Raw genomic sequence first — 22,665 nt, 5'->3', positions numbered from 1 at the left:
GTGGTGTTTGAAACAAAAGGATTCGTACGCTCTTTTATTCAAAATATAAGATCTTATACGCACTCTATCTCTGTAGGGATCCTTTCCATAATGTTGTCAGACACTTAGAATAATAATCTGAGTCTGTCAGCGGCAAAAACAGAACTTTTAGTGGACAAAATCTATGATGCCCTATAGGATTACATTGCAGCCCGGTTGGCGGCTGCCGGTTACAGCGTTCAGCAAAAATTCTCGGGATAAATTACACTCTTTAAATGACTAATAAAAGTAGAAAATAGTAGAAAATCTAAAGCTTGTTTCATGTATCTGTGGATGATACTGGTCCTTGGCAGTGTTGGTCGAGCTGCAGCAGACGGCTTTCCCTAATTGGGATCTGCAGAGCGGCCGCCAGTTCACCAGATTACACAGCAGCAGCTTCGGCTTTGACAGAATTTATTCACGACTGTTGGACGGCGTCCCAGAGCTCGTGGATAGGCCCGATATATCCGGCTAATTGATGCGTCCAGCAGATACCGAGGGTTGGGGAGCAGTTTAGTCTGATAAAACCAAACAGCTGGGAATAGGTGGCCATGTGATCGCATTGTAGTCGTTGCATTACATGGCCAAAAGCTTGTGGACAAATTATTTAATTTTATTGCAACTAACGGTGATTTCAGACCCGAAAAAGCGCACATTCCCTGCAGGGTTGTGCGGTGTATGGGAGTATCACTCAAATGGCCCATTTGAGTGCCATCCTGTTTTCTTTAATCCCCCAATGTAGAACAAGTAGACTTTATATTTCACAGTTACATCGTTTATAGATCTCAACATTTCCCGACTGCACTTGAAGGCAGCTCCATTTCCGGAGAAAGAGAGAAAGGAAAGGCACGGAGGGACTAAGGAAACTGTCAGCTGTTCCACAAACTCCCGGGCAGTTCAGAGCTTGTGTTTGGTGTTTTAAAATGTTCTTGTGGCAGCGATAGAGGCAGTGATGTTTCCTGTTTCCTGTACGGGACTCTCACACCGCCTCAACACACACTGACAAGTCTGATCAACGCACATATGATTTAGCCACCCCAGTGTGTGACGAATCATTTTCGGTTTCTCGAAATATCCCTTTAAGCTCAGCCGTAAAATATGCGTTATGTCTGCAAGTCTTACAACAACAACAACTTCAAAGATCACGAGAAGTCAGTAAAATTTTGAAGATGTACTACTCCATGACAGCTGACTCCATCTACTGATGATGATGATCATGTGTTTCGATCAAAAGGTCGAGAATAGCTTACTTAATTCAATTTGTGAGTGATTGTTTTCTCACCAGCGCTCTACTCAATCAGACATTTTCTAGATTTTGCTTCTTTACTTCGAAGGTATTATAGGTCTTGGCTTTGATGTGTTTGAACTGTTGCCCTCAGGGAGGCGCTACAGGTGCATCAGAACAAGGATTAACGGATTCAGATTCAGATTTCCAAAAGCCATAACCACTTTGAACTATCACATGCACTGACTTCACAGTCTAACCCCCCAATCCCCAGACTTTCTTCTACCCACCAATATTTAATACTATTAATACAGTGCAATTCCATTACTGTGCAATATCTGTATACTGTGCAATATCATTACTCTCATTCTCCAATATCTATTACTCATTGAGTATGATCACCACTATTGGCCAGTATTCAAATAATGTGCAGTAACCCACACTGCATATCACACTGTATATAAAACCATATATTTCTTTAAATACGTACCAGTACAGTATATAGCGTCTCAGAACTGTGCACCTTACCCCCCTTTCTTTTTGCACTACTGATTTTATGTTGTTATATTTATTTTACGTACATGTTGGCAGTGGAAATAGAGTTATTTTTAATCTCATTGTACATGTGTATGACAATAAAAGGCATTTTATTCTATTCCAACAGTCCGTTTCATGAAACCCTTTTGTCAGCTGGCGTCTTTCCCAGTCGCATGAAAAGATGGATATCAGTTTCATCTCTGTGCAAGAAAACCGAAGTTTAAGGCATTATTAGAGCGTAAAAATTATAGATTTGATTAAAGTTATATGTTCTTAAGTTAAATATCTTGAATTCAATTCATGAAAAAGGGAAATACCAAGAAAAATATTTGCCTAAGCTATAAATAAACGTGTTAGAAAGATTTGTACATTTTTAAAAGGTCAGCAACATTATGAGAAGTGTAGTTAATGTAGTCCCAATTCATATGAGCCCTTCGTTTCATTTCACGTCATATTTGTGGGTTGTAAATGAGAACATTTGGTTTTGTTGACTCTCATATTGCCCTCAGCCACTATTAGCATACATATACTCTCACATCTGCCACTCTTTCAGGAATGAAAACTACAATACAAGGTATAAAAAAAGGAGAAAGTTGGAGCGTCTTATCTCTGCTGTTTACAGATATAACCTCCGCTGCAGCTCACTGTGATGGGGTTTTCTTTTTAGCAGACTGTAGAGGAAAATTAATTACGTAACAGTTTCAGTCTCATTTTATCCTCATATCCTCTTTCCAGTTCCTATTATTTGCTGTGATCGACAAACTTTTAGTGTCTCCTGAATGAATTAAGTCTGTCTGCCTTTTTGCCTTTCTATACACACTAAAAGTCCTGATTATTTACATGGAGTCTGGTGGAGATATGCTGGCTCTATACGCGCTAAAAGTCCTGATTATTAACATGGAGTCTGGTGGAGATATGCTGGCTCTATACACGCTAAAAGTCCTGATTATTAACATGGAGTCTGGTGGAGATATGCTGGCTCTATACACGCTAAAAGTCCTGATTATTAACATGGAGTCTGGTGGAGATATGCTGGCTCTATACACGCTAAAAGTCCTGATTATTAACATGGAGTCTGGTGGAGATATGCTGGCTCTATACGCGCTAAAAGTCCTGATTATTAACATGGAGTCTGGTGGAGATATGCTGGCTCTATACACGCTAAAAGTCCTGATTATTAACATGGAGTCTGGTGGAGATATGCTGGCTCTATACACACTAAAAGTCCTGATTATTAACATGGAGTCTGGTGGAAATATGCTGACTCTATACACGCTAAAAGTCCTGATTATTTACATGGAGTCTGGTGGAGATATGCTGGCTCTATACACGCTAAAAGTAACTAACTAACCCTAACCCTTTTGTCCAACGTAGTGTCCCTGCTGGCCAGAGCCTCAGTCGGGTCAAAGACAAGTCTACAGCTTCTTGACAACTTCTGTCTCCACTGTAAAAATTCAATCCTCAACACATGCACGGCGCTTCGGCGTCGACACAAACGAGAGGAGATGGTGATGGGGGCTATAATTACCGAGTGAAATCAGATGAGAGTAATAAAAGATGCAGGCTAACATGTACATTGGCTTCTGGTTGACTGCGTCCAGATGCTGCACTGCTGGCGGCGTGTCAGCGTAGGTGAGGCCACCTTGGATCTGCAGGACAGATTTTTGTCCTGCAGCTCTCTGCTCACTGGCACAATAAGCTCAACACAGCAGAGATGATGCTAAATGACTGTTTTCTTCATGCAAATAGCAACCGTTGTCGTGGTTATGAAGTGCACATACTGTAGCGAGTGAGAAAAAAAAAAAAAGAAAAGACGATGAATAAACAAAACGTTACGTAATGTAACCGGATTCGGGCAGCGAGGAGACCTGGATCGCTCACCGAAATCAACAGAAGAGCCTCTGAAATGATTAAATGCAGGAGTGCTGAGGGATGATGAGATCAGCAACAGTCGAGGAAAGATGATTTGGCACAAAAAAAAAAGCAATTTCTCATTTTTTAGATGCCTGACTTTTGAACTGGAACGCCTTTCGTTTTGTCTTGCGTTCGCAGCTCTCCCCCATCACTCAAGAACAACAAAATATTTGCATGAAAGAGGTCAACTGAGTGCTTCACTGTATGGCTAAAAATACATGTACCCCCTCCTTTCCCCCCTTCCCCCCTGTCCACATCAGTGATCATGTTTTGGGGCTGTATTCATGGGCTGACCTTTTTCACAAAAATGTGCAAACCTCTCATTTCTGTGCCTATTTGTCTCTTGGGTAAATAAGAACAAATTGCACGAACCCAAGCTGTGTCAAGACCGTGGGAATTTTGAAAGACAACATCCCAGCCCAATCAAGTCCAGACAGAGAATCAAAGCTCTAGCTCGAGCATCTTTATCTTTTAAAAGCAGTTTTCACCCAGAAAGTTAACGTAACTCACGGTGTCCATGATCCCTGGTATTGGTCATATCCGAACACTCCTATTCGGACTCCGTTTCCTGTCTTTTCGCGGTGCTTTTCCTTTGGCAGTCGCCCCCAAAAGTGCAAATAGAATTCATTGATACACATGTAAGACTCTACGTGGGAATTTTAATACCTGTACGTGGGCATTTATATGTCTAATTAGTATACAAAAGTGACTTTGGTGAGAGAAAGCATTTGGAACGCTTGGGCGATGCTCAGGTGGTGGTTTAACTTTACATTCAAAGTGGAAATTAAAGCTCCCATGACATGACTAATTCTGTATGAGGTTTTTTAACATTAATATGCATTCCCCCAGCCTGCCTATGGTCCCCCAGTGGCTAGAAATGGTGATAGGTGTAAACCGAGCCCTGGGTATCCTGCTCTGCCTTTGAGAAAATGAAAGCTCAGATGGACCAATCAGGAATCTTCTCCTTATGAGGTCATAAGGAGCAAGGTTACTTCACCTTTGTATGCTTTGCCCATGGTAAGCCGGTCAAGGCCACACCCTCACCCTCCAACTTGCCCCCCCCTCTCTCCACCTCAATAGCATTTAAAGTTACAGACACAGAAATGGTACATCCTAAGGAAAGCTCATTGTGGGACTGGCTCTAGTGGCTGTAGTTCTGCACCAAGGCTGAATTTCGGGAAAGAGACTTCAGATACAGTATTAGGGGACCACTAAGGTCTATATAAAAGAGACTTCAGATACGGTATTAGGGGACCACTAAGGCCTATATAAAAGAGACTTCAGATACAGTATTAGGGGACCACTAAGGTCTATATAAAAGAGACTTCAGATACGGTATTAGGGGACCACTAAGGTCTATATAAAAGAGACTTGAGATACAGTATTAGGGGACCACTAAGGTCTATATAAAAGAGACTTGAGATACAGTATTAGGGGACCACTAAGGTCTATATAAAAGAGACTTCAGATACAGTATTAGGGGACCACTAAGGCCTATATAAAAGAGACTTCAGATACAGTATAAGGGACCACTAAGGTCTATATAAAAGAGACTACATATACAGTATTAGGGGACCACTAAGGTCTATATAAAAGAGACTTCAGATACAGTATTAGGGGACCACTGAGGCCTATATAAAAGAGACTTCAGATACAGTATTAGGGGACCACTAAGGCCTATATAAAAGAGACTTCAGATACAGTATTAGGGGACCACTAAGGCCTATATAAAAGAGACTTCAGATACAGTATAAGGGACCACTAAGGTCTATATAAAAGAGACTACATATACAGTATTAGGGGACCACTAAGGTCTATATAAAAGAGACTTCAGATACAGTATTAGGGGACCACTAAGGTCTATATAAAAGAGACTTCAGATACAGCATTAGGGGACCACTAAGGCCTATATAAAAGCATCCAAAAAGCAGCTTGTAATAGGACTTTTAAGAAGCTTTTGCTGCATAATTTGGAGTCGTTGAAGCATGCCGTTTTATTGTTAAGAACAGAAGTACGATCCCGGATGTGTTGACAGCATTGATGTTAATCTGGGAGACTGGTTAATGTGGTGAACACCCCGAAAAACCAGCAGCACCCAGTGATTGTTTTTTACAGCAGGGACATAGGGGTGAGGGAGTATGGCCAAGGGTAGCGTGCACAGCTAAAATCACTGGTGGTAGCTTCCTTTAGTCGACTCTTGTCAAAACAAAGGTAAAGTAAATGGTAAGAATGATATTGAGTTATAGGTAAGATGTTACAGTTTAGTTTGAGACCATTAAATGAACTGAAAGCATTACAAGATCATTTATATTCCTATTTAAACAGATATCAGTGTTAGATACTGATGCAAAAATCCCCCTTTAGCAGCTGTATGGAATGGGCAGAGCAGCAGTAAGATGACGTAGTATTAAACTCAAAAATTACAAATGGATGCATGGATGAACGTTGGATGGAACCCATACAACGATCTTTGCACGTAAAATTAATCATTACTTTTGTTGAATTTTGGGTGTTTCTATTTTATAACCATGTTTAAATAGTTTTAAAACAGTGTCCTGACTAAACTTTGACATAAACCAGTCTGTGATTCACTCAACATCCTTTGATCTTTACTATTAGTCAAAATAATTAATAATCTCTGCATTTTTAACTTAAAAATTAGGTATAATGTCATTTAAATTAGGTTTATTGACCATGAATTTAAAAATAAAACGTTGAAAAAAGTGTCAAAAGCATAAAAAAAAGACCCAAAACGCTGGAAAAAAACATCAAAAATTCAAATTCACTTTTGACCTAGATGGACAACAAGTTCGTGGTCAATGGGAAGACGACAAAAGGGTTAAGAGAGATAACAGTAGCGAGTTGTATGAAAGGCCAAAGTGCCGTGTAGGGAGGCAGGTTGGGGTGGATGGGTAAAAAAAGACAGGACTTTCATTCGTTCATGTCATTCTGTCCCGGTCTTGTGCCACACAAAAGTGACGCCAAGAGTCCCGACCAAGCTTTTAGCGTCAATAACAACGCCAAAGACACATGCCCAAGCGTCTGTATTTAACGCGATGGGAGTGAGAATGTGTTGCAATATGGCACCTGACCGGTATCTACCGGACCGAATAGCAACGTGGATTTCGGGTCCTCATTTCGCATTTCTAAATGTCTGTGCTGCTCTCTGATGCTCCGAAACGGACATACAGTAAGAGGCAACAGAAGCATTGCTGCATGTGACACTACGCTTGACAGCAGGTAACGTTAGCCTACCGTTAGCTAGTAAGCTGGCTTGAAAACTGTTAAAATTCTGACAGCTGAACAGTGTACAGTGTGACTGTATTTCACACAACACCGGGACGTTCAACAGTCTGCAGCTAAAGACACTCAGCTAGCTGGCCACAGACTATAACCACTGCCTGCCGTTGTCGGAAATACCAACACAGACGAGACTTAATGGTGCGTTTACTTGAAACTGGTATTCAACTCTGATATTAGCCAGCTGGGGTCAGAATGAAAGTTTTCTTCGGGGTGGTAGTGAGAAGTTGATTCCCAAATCCAAAGATGTAAACATGAAGGCCGTTCCTACACAGCTCTCCAACCATATATTTTGTATATATAGCTGCATACTTCTGAGACATTATGAGAAAAACTAAATATCATCACTGTCAGCAGAAACCTTGTATGTCCAAATTTCATATTAATTTTAATTTATTTTCATGAATCAATGCTATTGGTCCACCTTTACGTCTGTCTGTCTATTTTTTTTTGTAATTTTTCTCAACATTTTTGTCTCTTTTATCCAAGTCACTTTTTCCTGATGTTTTTGTTGATTTATTTCCCCACGTTTTTGATGTTTTTTTCGAAATTTTTGTCACTTTTTGTCAAACGTTCTTTTATATAGTTCTCATATAGAAACTTTTGGAAAATGGGTCAAATTTGACTTTTTCGAAGGTAAATAGCTCAATATAATGTTTTTTAAATTACACTTTTTTTTCATTTTCTGAAAAGTTGAACAGTTTTGGACATACAAGGTTTTCGCCCAAACAGCGATTGGACGACGATATATAAATAAAAACTAAATCTAAACCTTTCTGGAAAACTGAAACTAAAACTTGCAAAACTAAAAAAATAAATAAAATTGAAAATTGTAAATCACTATCACCTTGAAATATCGACCGATGTATTGTTAAAATGCTCAAATATCAGCAGCAGAATTGGAAAATAATATTGGCACTTGGACACGAGAATTGAATTTTGACACTGATGTTACTCCGTACATGAGGAGCTTGTTCTTTCCGTATTAAGCTGTTTCCTGTATCTGCACAAAGCTCACGATTACTGTGGATTCCCATCAAATAAAATCACATTTAAAACCCAATAAATAAGCACTTTATTCTCTTTGTAACTCACCTGGTGTCCATGTCGCTTGATGTCTCCAGATGGTCTTTGCTCTGTCCTCGTTTCTTGGCATTCCTTCAGCTTACTCCCACATAATGTCCCTTTTTTTAATTTAAGAATTCAAAAATGTTCTTTTAGTTTTAAAATGATCACAGACAAAGGCTAAAAATCTTCTCTTTAGGTCTTCTGAAAAAAAAATCAAAAAGGAAAAATATCTCACTTCTTTGACACAACCTGAGGAAAACAGGTGTCTGGGCATCTCAAAAATATACTTCTCAAAATCTACGATAACACTATGATCCAATTCATAAATAGTAGGCTTAACGGGATATATTTATGTACACGACTGCTGCAACTTTTTCAGCGTAAACATAATGACTAAATGTAGGGTAGGTACGAAAAATAAAATTTGGCGACTGAACACGGACAGCTTCCTAACGTTTTATGTACAAAGAGTCTGGTTGGTCCTGTAAATCCTCAGATGTCAAGTAATTATTCCAAGTCCTGCTCGTGCTCGATTATCTGCAGCACATGCAAGACATGTCCCACTTTTTATTGATCCATGAGTTTCATATAATGTTCTTTAGGAGTTCCTACTTTTTAAAGGGCCACTGAGTTGCATCACTGTGTTGTTTTTTTTTGTTCAGACCTCCACTTCCAACGGATGTGCTTAAACCAGATGAGCGGGATTAAAAATGTGCTTTTTATAAATCAACCCCTGCCGCTCTTTTAAAACTTTTCAGGATTGCAAATGTGTTGATCCTCCCAACTGCTATGTGCAAAGACTTAAGAACCCATTAATGGGGGTTTATTCTAAACAACTATGTGGGCTTTAATATATATGTATATTTTAGTTTTTTTTAAAGTCAGGGGGTCTTGGAAAGGACTACAGGTCTGTCTCCCGCGTGTCCAAGCAGAAAGCGTAAAGGGATCTCTTGAAGTCCATGCTGCTGTTCGCTTTGATATTCGCCTTCTCAGCCGACCCGTTCGCGTCGCTGTTTTCCACGTCCTGCGATTTCGCCGACGACTTACTCCCTTTGCGCTTCAGTTCGGGGCTCGCCCGGCCGCTGTTGGGCTCGTCCTTCAGCGAGGACTGATCCTGGTCCGTCTCTCTGTGGTAGAAGTAGTTGAAGTTGGACACGATGACCGGCACAGGCAGCGCGATTGTCAGCACGCCGGCGATAGCGCACAGCGAGCCCACGATCTTCCCCCCGACTGTGATCGGCCTCATGTCGCCGTAGCCCACGGTCGTCATCGTGACCACGGCCCACCAGAAGGCGTCCGGGATGCTGGAGAAGTGGGACTCGGGTTCGTCCGCCTCGGCGAAGAACACGGCGCTGGAGAAGAGGATGACGCCGATGAAGAGGAAGAAGATGAGCAAGCCGAGCTCCCGCATGCTGGCTTTGAGAGTCTGCCCCAGGATCTGCAGCCCCTTCGAGTGTCGGGAGAGTTTGAAGATTCGGAAGACCCGCACGAGACGGATGACCCTCAGGATGGCGAGCGACATGGCCTGCTGCCCGTTCTGGTGCTCCTGGCCCTGCTGCTCCGCCAGCTCCGTGCCCACTGTGATGAAGTAAGGCATGATGGACATGATATCGATGATATTCATGACCGTTTTGGAGAACTCAGACTTGCTCGGGCACGCGAAGAAGCGCACGAACAGCTCGAAAGTGAACCAGATCACGCACGTTGTCTCTATGATGAAGAAGGGGTCGGTGAAAGTGAGGGAGGACCGCGGCGCCGTGCTGTTGTCCAGCCGGCTGGTGACTGGAAGCTCCCTCTCATCCCGAAACTCTGGCAGCGTCTCCAGGCAGAAGGTGATGATGGATATGGTGATAACAATCACAGACACGATGGCGATGCCGCGAGCCGGCATGGAGCTCTCAGGATACTCGAAAATGAGCCAGACCTGCTTCTGAAACTCATTCTGAGGCAGGGGCTTTTCCTCCTCTTTTATAAAGCCTTCATCCTCACGGAAACGCTCCATGGCCTCCTCCCCCAGCTGGTAAAACCTAATCTCATCCGCGAACACATCAATGGACACGTTGACTGGTCTGCGGATCTTCCCCCCTGACTGATAAAAATACAAAATCCCGTCAAAGCTCGGCCTGTTGCGGTCGAAAAAGTACTCGTTCCGGAGCGGGTCAAAGTATTTAATCCTCTTGGCGGGGTCTCCCAGCAGAGTGTCGGGGAACTGGTTCAGGGTGCCCAGCTGGGTCTCGTACCTCAGCCCGGCGATGTTGATCAGCACCCTCTCGTTGCTCTCCGTGTCCATGTCCAGCATGTCCTCGTCAAACAGATGGGGACTGTGGTCCGCGCGTAAAAGCGCATCCATGGCGTTCTCGCTACAGCTGAAAGTGTTGTTCATGTCGTTGATTTTCCAGGAGCTCTGATGCAGATGATGTTGCAGCTGATGCTGATGCTGATGCTGATGGGGACTCCCCTGGGTGTTCAGCTCTTTACCGTAGTCCTCTCCTCCGAGTCCAGTTTGCACGAAGCCCGGCTGATGATGATGATGATGATGGGGGACATCCAGCGCGTTTCGGCAGCTCTCCTCGGCATTGTTGCCGGCGCTGCCACCACCACCGCTACCTTTGGCGCCACCGTTCTCAAAGCTCACCAAGGCTATCTCCATCCCGCAGCCATCCGCACTTTAATGTGTGAAAAACAAAAGAGACTTGTTGAGCCGCGGTGCACACATCCTCTCCGGTATATTTTTAAGGGAAAGAGCCGAACGCAGATAGATGTTGATCGGTGATGGAGAGAGTCACTCGGCTTCTCCCTCTTCACTTGTGTGCATACGTGTTGCTGTTGCTGCCTCCGCTGCTGCTGTGGATTAAATAGATATTAAAACCACAAGGGATGAGGGGAGAGGAGGAGAGCAAAGAGAGACCCGGATGAGAGAGTAGGCTGTAATGATTATTCCTGACGTCAAAAGTGCTGCTCAGACCGTTTAGCTGCCTCTGAAAATGTCTGTGTATGCGAGACAAGCTGTCATCCTCTTTCTTGCTCTCCCTCCCCCCTCCTCTCTCTCTCTCTCTCTCTCTCTCTCTCTCTCTCTGGGGGCGGACACACGCTCTGTTTATTTCCTGCCTTTATGGCAACAAAGTGTGCGCGCTGGTCAGACTTATTAAGAATAACTGAATGAAAACTACTCAGTCTTACACAATTGTTCTGGTATTTCATTTTTAAAATAATAGGCTTAACCCTCGTGTCGCTTATTTCTATGTCCCATATTTTCTGATATAAAACAAAAATTGAAAATGGGTCAATTTGACACAGTCAACACAAGGGTTAAATAAACTACGTTTTTATTATTGTGTCTCATATGTCCAACGTCTCAGCTTTAGAGCTGCAAGGAGTAATTGATTAGTTGGCAACTATTAAATCAATCACCAACTATTTTGATAATTGACTGATCGGTGATGGAGTAATTTTTATGAAAAAAGAAGTACGTTCTTGTGAATTCGTTGAGTAGTTTTGGGGTCTAAACTTAACTGTCTTAGTTGCATGACGGACAACTTTTGTCGGGTAAACTCAACTGCAACGGCCGCTGAAAGGAGCATAACCTCACGGTGCTCTGTACCCGTCTTACCGTCACCTTTTCTCGGCTAAATATAACTGTAAAGACGCTAAACTTAACTGTCATGTGACCAGCCGGTGGATGCCTAGTTTTGTAGAATATCGTGCAAATCTGTTCGTGAGAATGTGTTGGTTTGGTGAATGTTGGAAGTTACAAATGACTGAAATAAACTTAACTAAACTAAGAGACGATTTATAGACATTATAATAAAATAAAGACACTAAATCCTACATTAACTTCACAACACATTGTTGTGTTCGGGTCCCGGGAGTATTACTTAAGGGAACCACTGTTTTAACCCAAATATCAACCGTTTTTCCTAATCTTAACTAGTCGTTTTGGGGTTCAAACTTAACTGTCGTCGCCACACGTTACGTTTTGTCGGCTTAACAGAACTCTTCGGTCTCTGAAACAATCGTCATCTCACGGTGCTCTGTACCCGATTCACTGTCACCTTTTCTCGGCTAAACTTAACTGTAAAGACGCTAAACTTAACTGTCATGTGAAACTTGACGGTCGCCATTATTCCGTAATTTAGGATGTCACACGAATTGTTGTGCATGAGTTTTCAATACGATATTGTAGGAACACATTCTTGAGAATGCTTTGAGTCGTTTTGGTGTCTAAACTTAACTATTTTTGTCGCATGATGGACAACTTTTGTCGGTATTTACTTAAAGCTAACTTCTTTGTACCCCTGTTTTTTGAGGAGAAAATAAATCATTTGCATGTTTGGTGTTAAACTTTATTTTTGTGATATGGCATTTGTGGGTAAACTCAACTGCAACAGCCGCTGAAAGTACCATAACCTCTCGGTGCTCTGTACCCGGCTCACAGTCACCTTTTCTGTGCTAAATATAACTGTAAAGATGCTAAATATAACTGTAAAGACGCTAAATATAACTGTATAGATGCTAAATATAACTGTAAAGACGCTAAATATAACTGTAAAGATGCTAAATATAACTGTAAAGACGCTAAATATAACTGTAAATACGCTAAATATAACTGTAAAGACGCTAAACTTAACTGTCATGTGACCAGCCGGTGGACGCCTAATTTTGTAGAATATCGTACAAATCTGTTCGTGAGAATGTGTTGGTTTGGTGAATGTTGAAAGTTACAAATGTTACTACAATTACTACATTAACTTAACAACGCATTGTTGTATTCGGGTCCCGGGAGTACTACTTAAGGGGACCACTGTTTTAATCCAAACATCAACCTTTTGTCGGCAAAATTTAACTGTAAAGAAGCTTAACTTAACTGTCATGTGACCGATCATTACGTGACCAGCCAGCAGTTGCCATTATTCCGTAATTTAGGATGTCATACGAATTGTTGTGCATGAGTTTTCTTACGATATCGTACGAACCCGTTCTTGAGAATGTGTTGAGTCGTTATGGGGTCTAAACTTAATTATTTTTGTCGCATGACGGACAACTTTTGTCGGGTAAATTTAACTGTAAAGACGCTTAACTTAACTGTCATGTGAAACTTAACGGTTGCCGTTATTAACCGTAATTTAGGATATCATACGAATTGCTGTGCATACATTTTCGTACAATATCATAGGAAGCCGTTCCTGAGAATGCATTGACTTGCTACACTGTAGTTTTAATATATTTATACTGTCTGTCTTCCAGCGTTTCATTTAACTTCTCCCGTTTTAATGTTTTTCTTTCTGGATCTTATATAACATCGGAGCCTCTTTGATTCGCTTCAAACATCCTTAATGCACACATATTCATTTCGTTACAGCTGCAGCACAAAGAGCTGCTTCCACATGATGACATCCGTGGACTCTTTCACGTCTTCTCTTTGTGTTGCCTTTGTGTCCGAGTCCTCTTCTCCTTCGCTGTGTATGGAAGGTCGGGCCCCGGGGCCGCACTCTGGTGCTGTTTCTCCGGATGTTTTGAAGGAGATGGACGGGTCCTTTCTTTACCTCCACACTCACAAAAACTCATGTTTTCTCTCCCTGCTCTCTGCTCCTGCCCACCAACACATTCACTCTCTGAAATCGGGGTCAGCCCTATGTTCCCACAGTCCAATGTTCCCACAGTCCTATGTTCCCACAGTCCTATGTTTCCATAGTCCTATGTTCCCACAGCTCAATCGTCCCACAGTCCAATATTCCCACAGTCCTATGTTCCCACAGTCCAATGTTCCCACAGCCCTATGTTCAGGGTTCTAAATTAGCACCGTTTACCAGCCAAATGCTGGTGAAATATGCAAGTGGCTGGTAGATTTGCTTCACTCACCAGCCAAAAAACCCAATGGTAATCTATTGAATGGCTGGTAATATTTGAACATTCATTAGCCATTTATCTGGTAGACGAAAATGTTAATTTTGAAGCCTGCCTATGTTCCCACAGTCCAATGTTCCCACAGTCCAATGTTCCCACAGTCCAATGTTCCCACAGTCCAATGGTCCCACAGTCCAATGTTCCCACAGCCCAATGTTCCCACAGCCCAATGTTCCCACAGCCCAATGTTCCCACAGCCCAATGGTCCCACAGCCCTATGTTCCCACAGCCCAATGTTCCCACAGTCCTATGTTCCCACAGCCCAATGTTCCCACAGCCCAATGTTCCCACAGCTCAATGTTCCCACAGCCCAATGTTCCCACAGCCCTATGTTCCCACAGTCCAGTGTTCCCACAGCCCTATGTTCCCACAGTCCAATGTTCCCACAGCCCAATGTTCCCACAGCTCAATGTTCCCACAGCCCAATGTTCCCACAGCTCTATGTTCCCACAGCCCAGTGTTCCCACAGCCCTATGTTCCCACAGTCCAATGTTCCCACATTTCTAAGATTTTTCTTAAAATTAGGCCCTATGTTTCCACAGCCCTATGGGTTAGGGTTATGGTACCAAATTGGGAGAAGGGGGATACAATCTGATACAAATTTATGGAAAAGGAAATGTGGGAACATAGGCACGCTCCCCTGAAATCACGGTTTGTATTTTCGTTTTTATCAATACTTATCAGCCACACACAAAGAAACAGACGACAGATTCTGATTCTCAGTAAAAAGTTGGAGCTTTTGTTGTTGTTGTTGTGATAAATCCTGCGATGCACAGTTCAGTTTTATTATTGGAAAAGGACAATCGGAGGTTCTTGAAAGTGCAGTTTTAAAATTAAATTAAAAGGTGCTGTAGGTAGGATTGTGAAGATCCAGGACTTAGTCAAAAAATTTGAACATCGACAACTTCTCAGTCCCTCACCCCCTTTCTGCTGAAGCCTAAAACCTTCTCCTAAGCCCCTCCCCCCACAAGGGAGAATGAATGCGTGTGCATGTGCAGTGATTGACACGCAGTTAGACACCCCCCCTGGCCCTGATTGGTGCATCTGAACAGGGAGCTGTGAATTTTTGCAAATCACACTCCAGGCTTATTTTAATGACCTGCTTCAAGTTCTACTGGAACATAGGGTCCGTTTCAGCAGATATGACAGAAAGTTAGTTTTATAAGGCTTACCTACTGCACCTTTAAACTGTTAAAATAAATCCACAGATTCGGTTTGGTACCATCCGCTCTCTGCCGTTCTCAAACTCCGTTCTCTTCGGGGAAACAACAAACTTGTAGCTAGCGAACTACACGCTGAAAATGTTAAGTTTAGAAAAAGATTAGGACGGTGCAACAAGGGCGGTCTGCTCGGTTCTTTCAGGTGAATGATTGTAAAGATTTACAAAGAATATGTTTAGGTCAATTCCTCTCTAACTGGGATGTTTTGGGAGGATCACAGCTCTATGTTCCCACATTTCTAGGACATTTTAAAAATTAGGTCTTGTGTTCCTACATTTCATTTAAATTTAAGCCCTAGCCTCCCACAAAAATGTTTAAGGTTAAGGGTTATAAAATCTGATACCAAATTATGAAAAAGGAAATGTGGGAACATAGGGCCTAATTTTGAAAGAAATCTTGGAAATGTGGGAACATAGGGCCTAATTTTGAAAGAAATCTTGGAAATGTGGGAACATAGGGCCTAATTTTGAAAGAAATCTTGGAAATGTGGGAACATAGGGCCTAATTTTGAAAGAAATCTTAGAAATGTGGGAACATAGGGCCTAATTTTGAAATAAATCTTAGAAATGTGGGAACATAGGGCCTAATTTTGAAAGAAATCTTAGAAATGTGGGAACATAGGGCCTAATTTTGAAAGAAATTTTAGAAATGTGGGAACATAGGGCCTAATTTTGAAAGAAATCTCAGAAATGTGGGAACATAGGGCCTAATTTTGAAAGAAATCTTAGAAATGTGGGAACATAGGGCCTAATTTTGAAAGAAATCTTAGAAATGTGGGAACATAGGGCCTAATTTTGAAAGAAATCTTAGAAATGTGGGAACATAGGGCCTAATTTTGAAAGAAATCTTGGAAATGTGGGAACATAGGGCCTAATTTTGAAAGAAATCTTAGAAATGTGGGAACATAGGGCCTAATTTTGAAAGAAATCTTGGAAATGTGGGAACATAGGGCCTAATTTTGAAAGAAATCTTAGAAATGTGGGAACATAGGGCCTAATTTTGAAAGAAATCTTGGAAATGTGGGAACATAGGCCTAATCCTTTGAAAGTAATTGTTGAATTTGTGGGAACATAGGGCCTAATTTTGAAAGAAATCTTGGAAATGTGGGAACATAGGGCCAAATTTTGAAAGAAATCTTGGAAATGTGGGAACATAGGGCCTAATTTTGAAAGAAATCTTGGAAATGTGGGAACATAGGGCCTAATTTTGAAAGAAATCTTAGAAATGTGGGAACATAGGGCCTAATTTTGAAAGAAATCTTAGAAATGTGGGAACATAGGGCCTAATTTTGAAAGAAATCTTAGAAATGTGGGAACATAGGGCCTAATTTTCAGTAAAAAAAAATATTTAGAAATGTTGGAACATAGGCACGATCCCGTTTTGGGACTGATTGGTGGGATTGCTGTGGACGAAGTACACACAGAGATACACTGGTAAGAGCCAATGAGGTTTCACCATGTATCAGCTCATTTAAATATCTCACGGTACTGGATTGTGTCAACAGTTCACTTCATTTAATATTGTATGTGGCGTTTTCTTTTGCAGGTGTGTAAATGTTCCACCAAAACACGTTCCTTCCTGAGACTATTTAGCAGAGCGACAGTCGCTGCGTTCGGAGCTTAGCGCCGCCAAAGACGACTGTGATTGGTTTAAAGAAATGCCATCATGGTCGTGTATTTTCTCTGTTATTTTATTTTTTATTTTGTGATGCTGGTGAACTGACCCTTTAACGGAGGACCGTCCAGAAAGCAGTCGCTCTGAACAACCACAACTCATACTGACTCGTACAACACAGACACACAGACACACACACACACACACAGACAGAGAGACACACACAAACACATACACACAGAGAGAGCACACACACACACACACACACACACACAGACAGAGAGACACACACAAACACATACACACAGAGAGAGAGACACACACACAAACACACACATACACACACACACACACACACAGAGAGACACACACAAACACATACACACAGAGAGAGAGAGACACACACACAAACACACACATACACACACACACACACACACACACACAGACAGAGAGACACACACAAACACATACACACAGAGAGAGAGACACACACACAAACACACACATACACACACACACACACATACACACACACACACACACATACGCACACACACACACACACACAGAGAGACACACACACAGACATACACAAACACACACACACACAGAGACACACACACACACATACAAACACACACACACACACACACACACACAAAGAGAGACACACACACACACACAGACACACAAACACACATAAACACGTACACACACACATACAAACACACACACACAGAGACACACAAACACATACACACACACACACACATACAAACAAACACACACACAACACATACAACACAAACAACACTCACACACACACATCACACACACACACACACACACACAACACACACACACATGCAAACACACAACAACAACACACAAACAGATACAACACACACACACATACAAACAGAGACACAGTCACACACACACACACACACATACACACAAACACATACAAACACACACACAGAGATAAACAAACACACATAAACACATACACACACACACACACACACACACACATACAAACACACACACACGCACACATACGAACACATACACACACACACACATACAAACAGAGACACACTCTCTCACACACACACACACACACACATAAACACACACTCACACACACACCGAGAGCAGTGGACACAGAAATGGACCAAAAAAAAAAGGTGGACCTGAAAAGGAAGTGACAGCAGCCCTTCCTTATCCACGCCCACGCCCCATCACAGAACTGGCCACCGCCCTGGACCACACCAGACCGCGCCATGACATAATCCCCAAGCATCATCCATCCAGCCTCTGCCCGTGGTGGACTGGCCCCGATTGGCAACGCGAGTGGAGCCAATGGAGCATATGGATGTGACAATAAGCTGGATCGAATGAACAAAGAGAGGAGGACCCCAGAGGAGAGAGTGAGACGAGTGACCCAGGAGGAGTGGAGGAAAGGAGACGAGGAAAAAGGAGACGAGAGTGAGACGAGAGGACGAGAGGAGACGAGATCGAGGAGAGGAGGAGACAAGGAGACAGAGGAGAGGAGAGGAGAGGAGGAGACGAGGAGAGGAGGAGACGACAGAGTGGAGTGGAGAGGAGGAGACGGAGACGAGTGAGGAGAGGAGGAGACGAGTGGAGTGAGGAGACGAGAGGAGGAGGAGGAGGAGGAGAGGAGACGAGGCAGAGGGAGACAGTGGAGAGGGCAGGAGGAGAGGAGGAGGGAGACAAGAGGAGAGAGGGAGGAGACGAGGTGGAGAGAGGGAGAGGAGGAGGAGGACGAGGGGAGGAGACGAAAGAGGATGAGAGGAGGAGACGAGGACAGAGGAGGAGACAAGGAGAGGAGGAAGGAGAAGAGGAGAGGAGAGGAGAGAGAGAGAGGAGAGAGGGAGGAGACGAGAGAGGGAGGAGAGAGGAGAGGGAGACGAGAGGAGGAGACAGAGAGACAGTGAGAGGAGAGCAGAGGGAGGACGAGAGAGGAGGCAAGAGGAGGGAAGAGGAGTGCGAGAGGAGGAGAGGAGGAGAGGGAGAGAGGAGAGAGGGGAGAGGAGGGAGACAGAAAAATGGAGGAGGAGGGAAGGAGAGAGGGAGAGGGAGAGGGAGGGAGGGGGAGGATGGAGGGTGGAGGAGAGGAGAGGAATGGAGCAGAGAGGAGGAGAGGGAGGAGAGAGGCAGAGAGGAGACAAGAGTGCAGAGAGGAGACGAGAGGGCAGAGAGGAGGACGAGAGGGCAGAGAGGAGGAGACGAGAGGAGGAGACAAGAGAGCAGAGAGGAGGAAACGAGGGCTCAGAGAGGAGGAGACGAGAGTGCAGAGAGGAGACGAGAGAGCACAGAGGAGGAGACGAGAGTGCAGAGAGGAGACGAGAGTGCAGAGAGGAGGAGAGAAGAGTGTGCAGAGAGGAGGAGACGAGTGCAGAGAGGAGACGAGAGTGTGCAGAGAGGAGAAGAGAGGGCAGAGAGGAGGAGAGGAGACCGGGAGACACACAGGAGAGAGGACGAGCGCAGAGAGGAGACGCAGAGAGGAGACAAGAGTGTTCAGAGAGGAGGAGACGAGAGTGTGCAGAGAGGAGACGAGAGTGTGCAGAGAGGAGGAGACGCAGAGAGGAGGAGACGAGAGCGCAGAGAGGAGGAGACGAGAGGGCAGAGAGGAGGAGACGAGACCAGAGAGTGGGAGGAGAGACGAGAGGCAGGAGGAGGAGACGAGAGAGGAGGAGGAGACAAGGCAGGAGCGGAGAGGAGACGGGTGAGGCAGAGAGGGAGAGCAAAAGTGGAGCGCGAGGAGAGGAGATATTTAATTGTGTGTGTGTGTATGTGTGTGTGTGTGTGTGTGTGTGTGTGTGTGTGTGTGTTTGTGTGTGTGTGTTGTCTCTGTGTGTCTGTGTGTGTGTGTCTGTGTCTGTGTGTGTGTGGATGTGGTCTCTCTTTGTGTGTGTGTGTGTCTCTGTGTGTGTGTGTGTGTGTGTGTGTGTCTGTGTCTGTGTGTGTGGATGTGTGTGTGTCTCTCTCTCTCTCTGTCTCTGAGCGCAGAGAGGAGGAGACGAGAGAGAGAGGAGGAGACGAGGAGACGAGAGTGCAGAGAGGAGACGAGAGGGCAGAGAGGAGACGAGAGGGCAGAGAGGAGACGAGAGGACAGAGAGTAGGAGACGAGAGTGCAGAGAGGAGGAGACAAGAGAGCAGAGAGGAGGAAACGAGAGCGCAGAGGAGGGAGACGGAGTGCAGAGGGAGGAGAGACGAGGGAGGACGAGGGAGGCAGAGAGGGAGACAGAGTGCAGAGAGGAGACGAGGCAGAGAGGAGACGAGAGGGCAGAGAGGAGGAGACGAGAGTGCAGAGAGGAGGAGACAAGAGAGCAGAGAGGAGGAAACGAGAGCGCAGAGAGGAGGAGACGAGAGCGCAGAGAGGAGGAGACGAGGAGGGCAGAGAGGAGGAGACGAGAGCGCAGAGAGGAGGAGACGAGGGCAGAGAAGAGGAGACGAGAGGGCAGAGAGGAGGAGACGAGAGTGCAGAGAGGAGGAGACGAGAGAGCAGAGAGGAGACGAGAGAGCAGAGAGGAGACGAGAGGGCAGAGAGGAGAGCAAAATGTTGAGCTCAGAGATGAGCAGATTATTTCTCGTTATATTTGCGTGTGTGTGTGTCTATGTGTGTGTGTGTGTGTGTGTGTGTGTGTGTGTGTTTGTGTGTGTGTGTGTGTCTCTCTCTGTGTGTCTGTGTGTGTGTGTCTGTGTCTGTGTGTGTGGATGTGTGTGTCTCTCTCTCTCTCTCTCTCTCTCTTTCTCTTTGTGTGTGTGTGTGTCTCTGTGTGTGTGTGTGTGTGTGTCTGTGTCTGTGTGTGTGGATGTGTGTGTGTCTCTCTCTCTCTTGTCTCTGTGTGTGTGTCTGTATGTGTCTCTCTCTCTCTCTCTCTCTCTCTCTCTTTCTTTTGTGTGTGTGTGTGTGTGTGTGTCTGCCTTTACTTTTACATCTGTAACAAAACATACTGTATGGAATACCTTAAACTTCCATGAAGTTAATAAATAGCTCAACGTTCACTTTAAACTCAACTAAAAATGAATAATGCAAAGTTTGTTAACATTTAAGTTCACAACATATGACTCTTGCTCGTCTTTCACAAACCGAGGCCGGACTTTGGACACCCCTGGTCTAGCCTCACCCTGACGTGTTTCACCTGTTCCTCGTTATCCCTCGTTATCCCTCTCCTTTCCTCGTCTATATTAGTCTGGATTTCCTTGTGTTGCCTTCCAGCTTTCTGTTATCGAAGCTCACTTTTTAGTTCTATCAACCTGTCTTCTGGTCCTCCTTTTTGAACTGCAAACCGTGACAAAAGTTAGCATTATATAATGCCTCATTACCATATTTAAACATACCCTTCCAGAAAACTTGTGATACAAAAACATTGTCTTAAAGGGTAGGCCTCACTTCAGTATTTTTCAACCTGGACCCTATTAAAATAATCAGTATAACATTAATGAAAGGATCCCTACAGAGATAGACCTTTTTGTTAAAGAGTTTAAGAGCACCGAAATCACCATCACCAAACTCCACCAGACTCCATGTAAATAATCAGGACTTTTAGCGTGTATAGAGCCAGCATATCTCCACCAGACTCCATGTAAATAATCAGGACTTTTAGCGTGTATAGAGCCAGCATATCTCCACCAGACTCCATGTAAATAATCAGGACTTTTAGCGTGTATAGAGCCAGCATATCTCCACCAGAATCCATGTAAATAATCAGGACTTTTAGCGTGTATAGAGCCAGCATATTTCCACATGTAAATGGGTGAATTAAGGGTTTATTTCAACCAAACCAGAGTGATGATTGTTGGAACAGTGGAAAGATGAACCAAGACGGCTTTTGATTTTTATTTTGTTTCTGTCGACTTTGAATGAAGTGTGTTTTACGATGATCAAAGTCCTGATTATTTACATGGAGTCTGGTGGAGTTTGGTGATGGTGATTTCGGGGCTGTTTCATGTTAAACTAAAAGGATCTTACTCTTTAACTAAAAGATCTATCTCTGTAGGGATCCTTTCCATAATGTCTGACACTTAGAATAATAATCTGAGTCTGTCAGTGGCAGAAACAGAACTTTTAGTGGACGCTTAGAGTGAACATTTGCCCGTTAATATTACATTGCAGCTTGCTTCTCGCTTAATACCGGACACATTTCAAAGACTGTTGTTCCCATCAGTCACTTAGACACAAAAACATGGAAAACTAGGATTCAGGTTGAAAAAAAACAATGGAAAAAAAACACAATAGACAAATAGAAACAGACGCAGTATCTGATGTTTTAATAAAAGCTCCATTCATTTCACTACAGTCGACTGCAGTTATCCATCTTTTTCTAACAATCTCAAGACGTTTGGGGACAAAAGTTTGGGCCTGAAACCAGCTGATAAGAGACAATTTGTCAAGTTAGATATGAATCTGGTGTTTGGTCTAATTCACAACAACTGAATTGTTTCCAGTTTTGGGATGAATGACTAACTTCACACAATGTCCTGGGTTCTGTGTGTGGGAGACGGAGTCCCACTCTGTGGTACTCGAGGTCTTGTTGCCGCTTACAGAGGGAAACGGTAACCATAACAACAGGTAACCACTAACAACCAGCATCCCTAACGACTGCAGCGCTCTAATTACAGAGCTGCTGCTGCTGATAACAACAGGCTTCTCTGAGAACAACAACAGCAACCGTATGTCAACCCTGCTGCAGCTCACCTCCGTCACACTGCAGGGTTTAAACACCGGCCTCCTGGGTGAAAGTCTTGTGTTTTCTCCTTAACTTCTTCAGGACCTGAACACCTGTTTCCTGGGTGAAAGTCTTGTGTTTTCTCCTTAACTTCTTCAGGACC

At 43.7% G+C, this 22,665-nt stretch overlaps 1 protein-coding gene across 1 annotated transcript in view; it reads right to left on the bottom strand.

Annotated features, from left to right (window-relative positions):
- LOC120553746 (potassium voltage-gated channel subfamily A member 1) overlaps positions 1-11,053 on the bottom strand; it is a 71,256-nt gene extending 60,203 nt beyond the window's left edge. Inside the window, exon 1 of the mRNA XM_039792443.1 lies at positions 8,090-11,053. Coding sequence (XP_039648377.1) covers positions 8,964-10,712 — 1,749 coding nt within the window. The 5' untranslated portion in view covers positions 10,713-11,053 and the 3' untranslated portion in view covers positions 8,090-8,963. The remainder of the gene's footprint in view (positions 1-8,089) is intronic.
- Positions 11,054-22,665: the final 11,612 nt, after the last annotated feature.

Source organism: Perca fluviatilis, chromosome 23 (genome assembly GCF_010015445.1).
Source record: "Perca fluviatilis chromosome 23, GENO_Pfluv_1.0, whole genome shotgun sequence".
NCBI classification, from domain to species: Eukaryota; Metazoa; Chordata; class Actinopteri; order Perciformes; family Percidae; genus Perca; species Perca fluviatilis.
The sequence above is the reverse complement of the archived record's forward strand: the minus strand, read 5'-3'. Positions and strand labels throughout refer to the sequence as shown.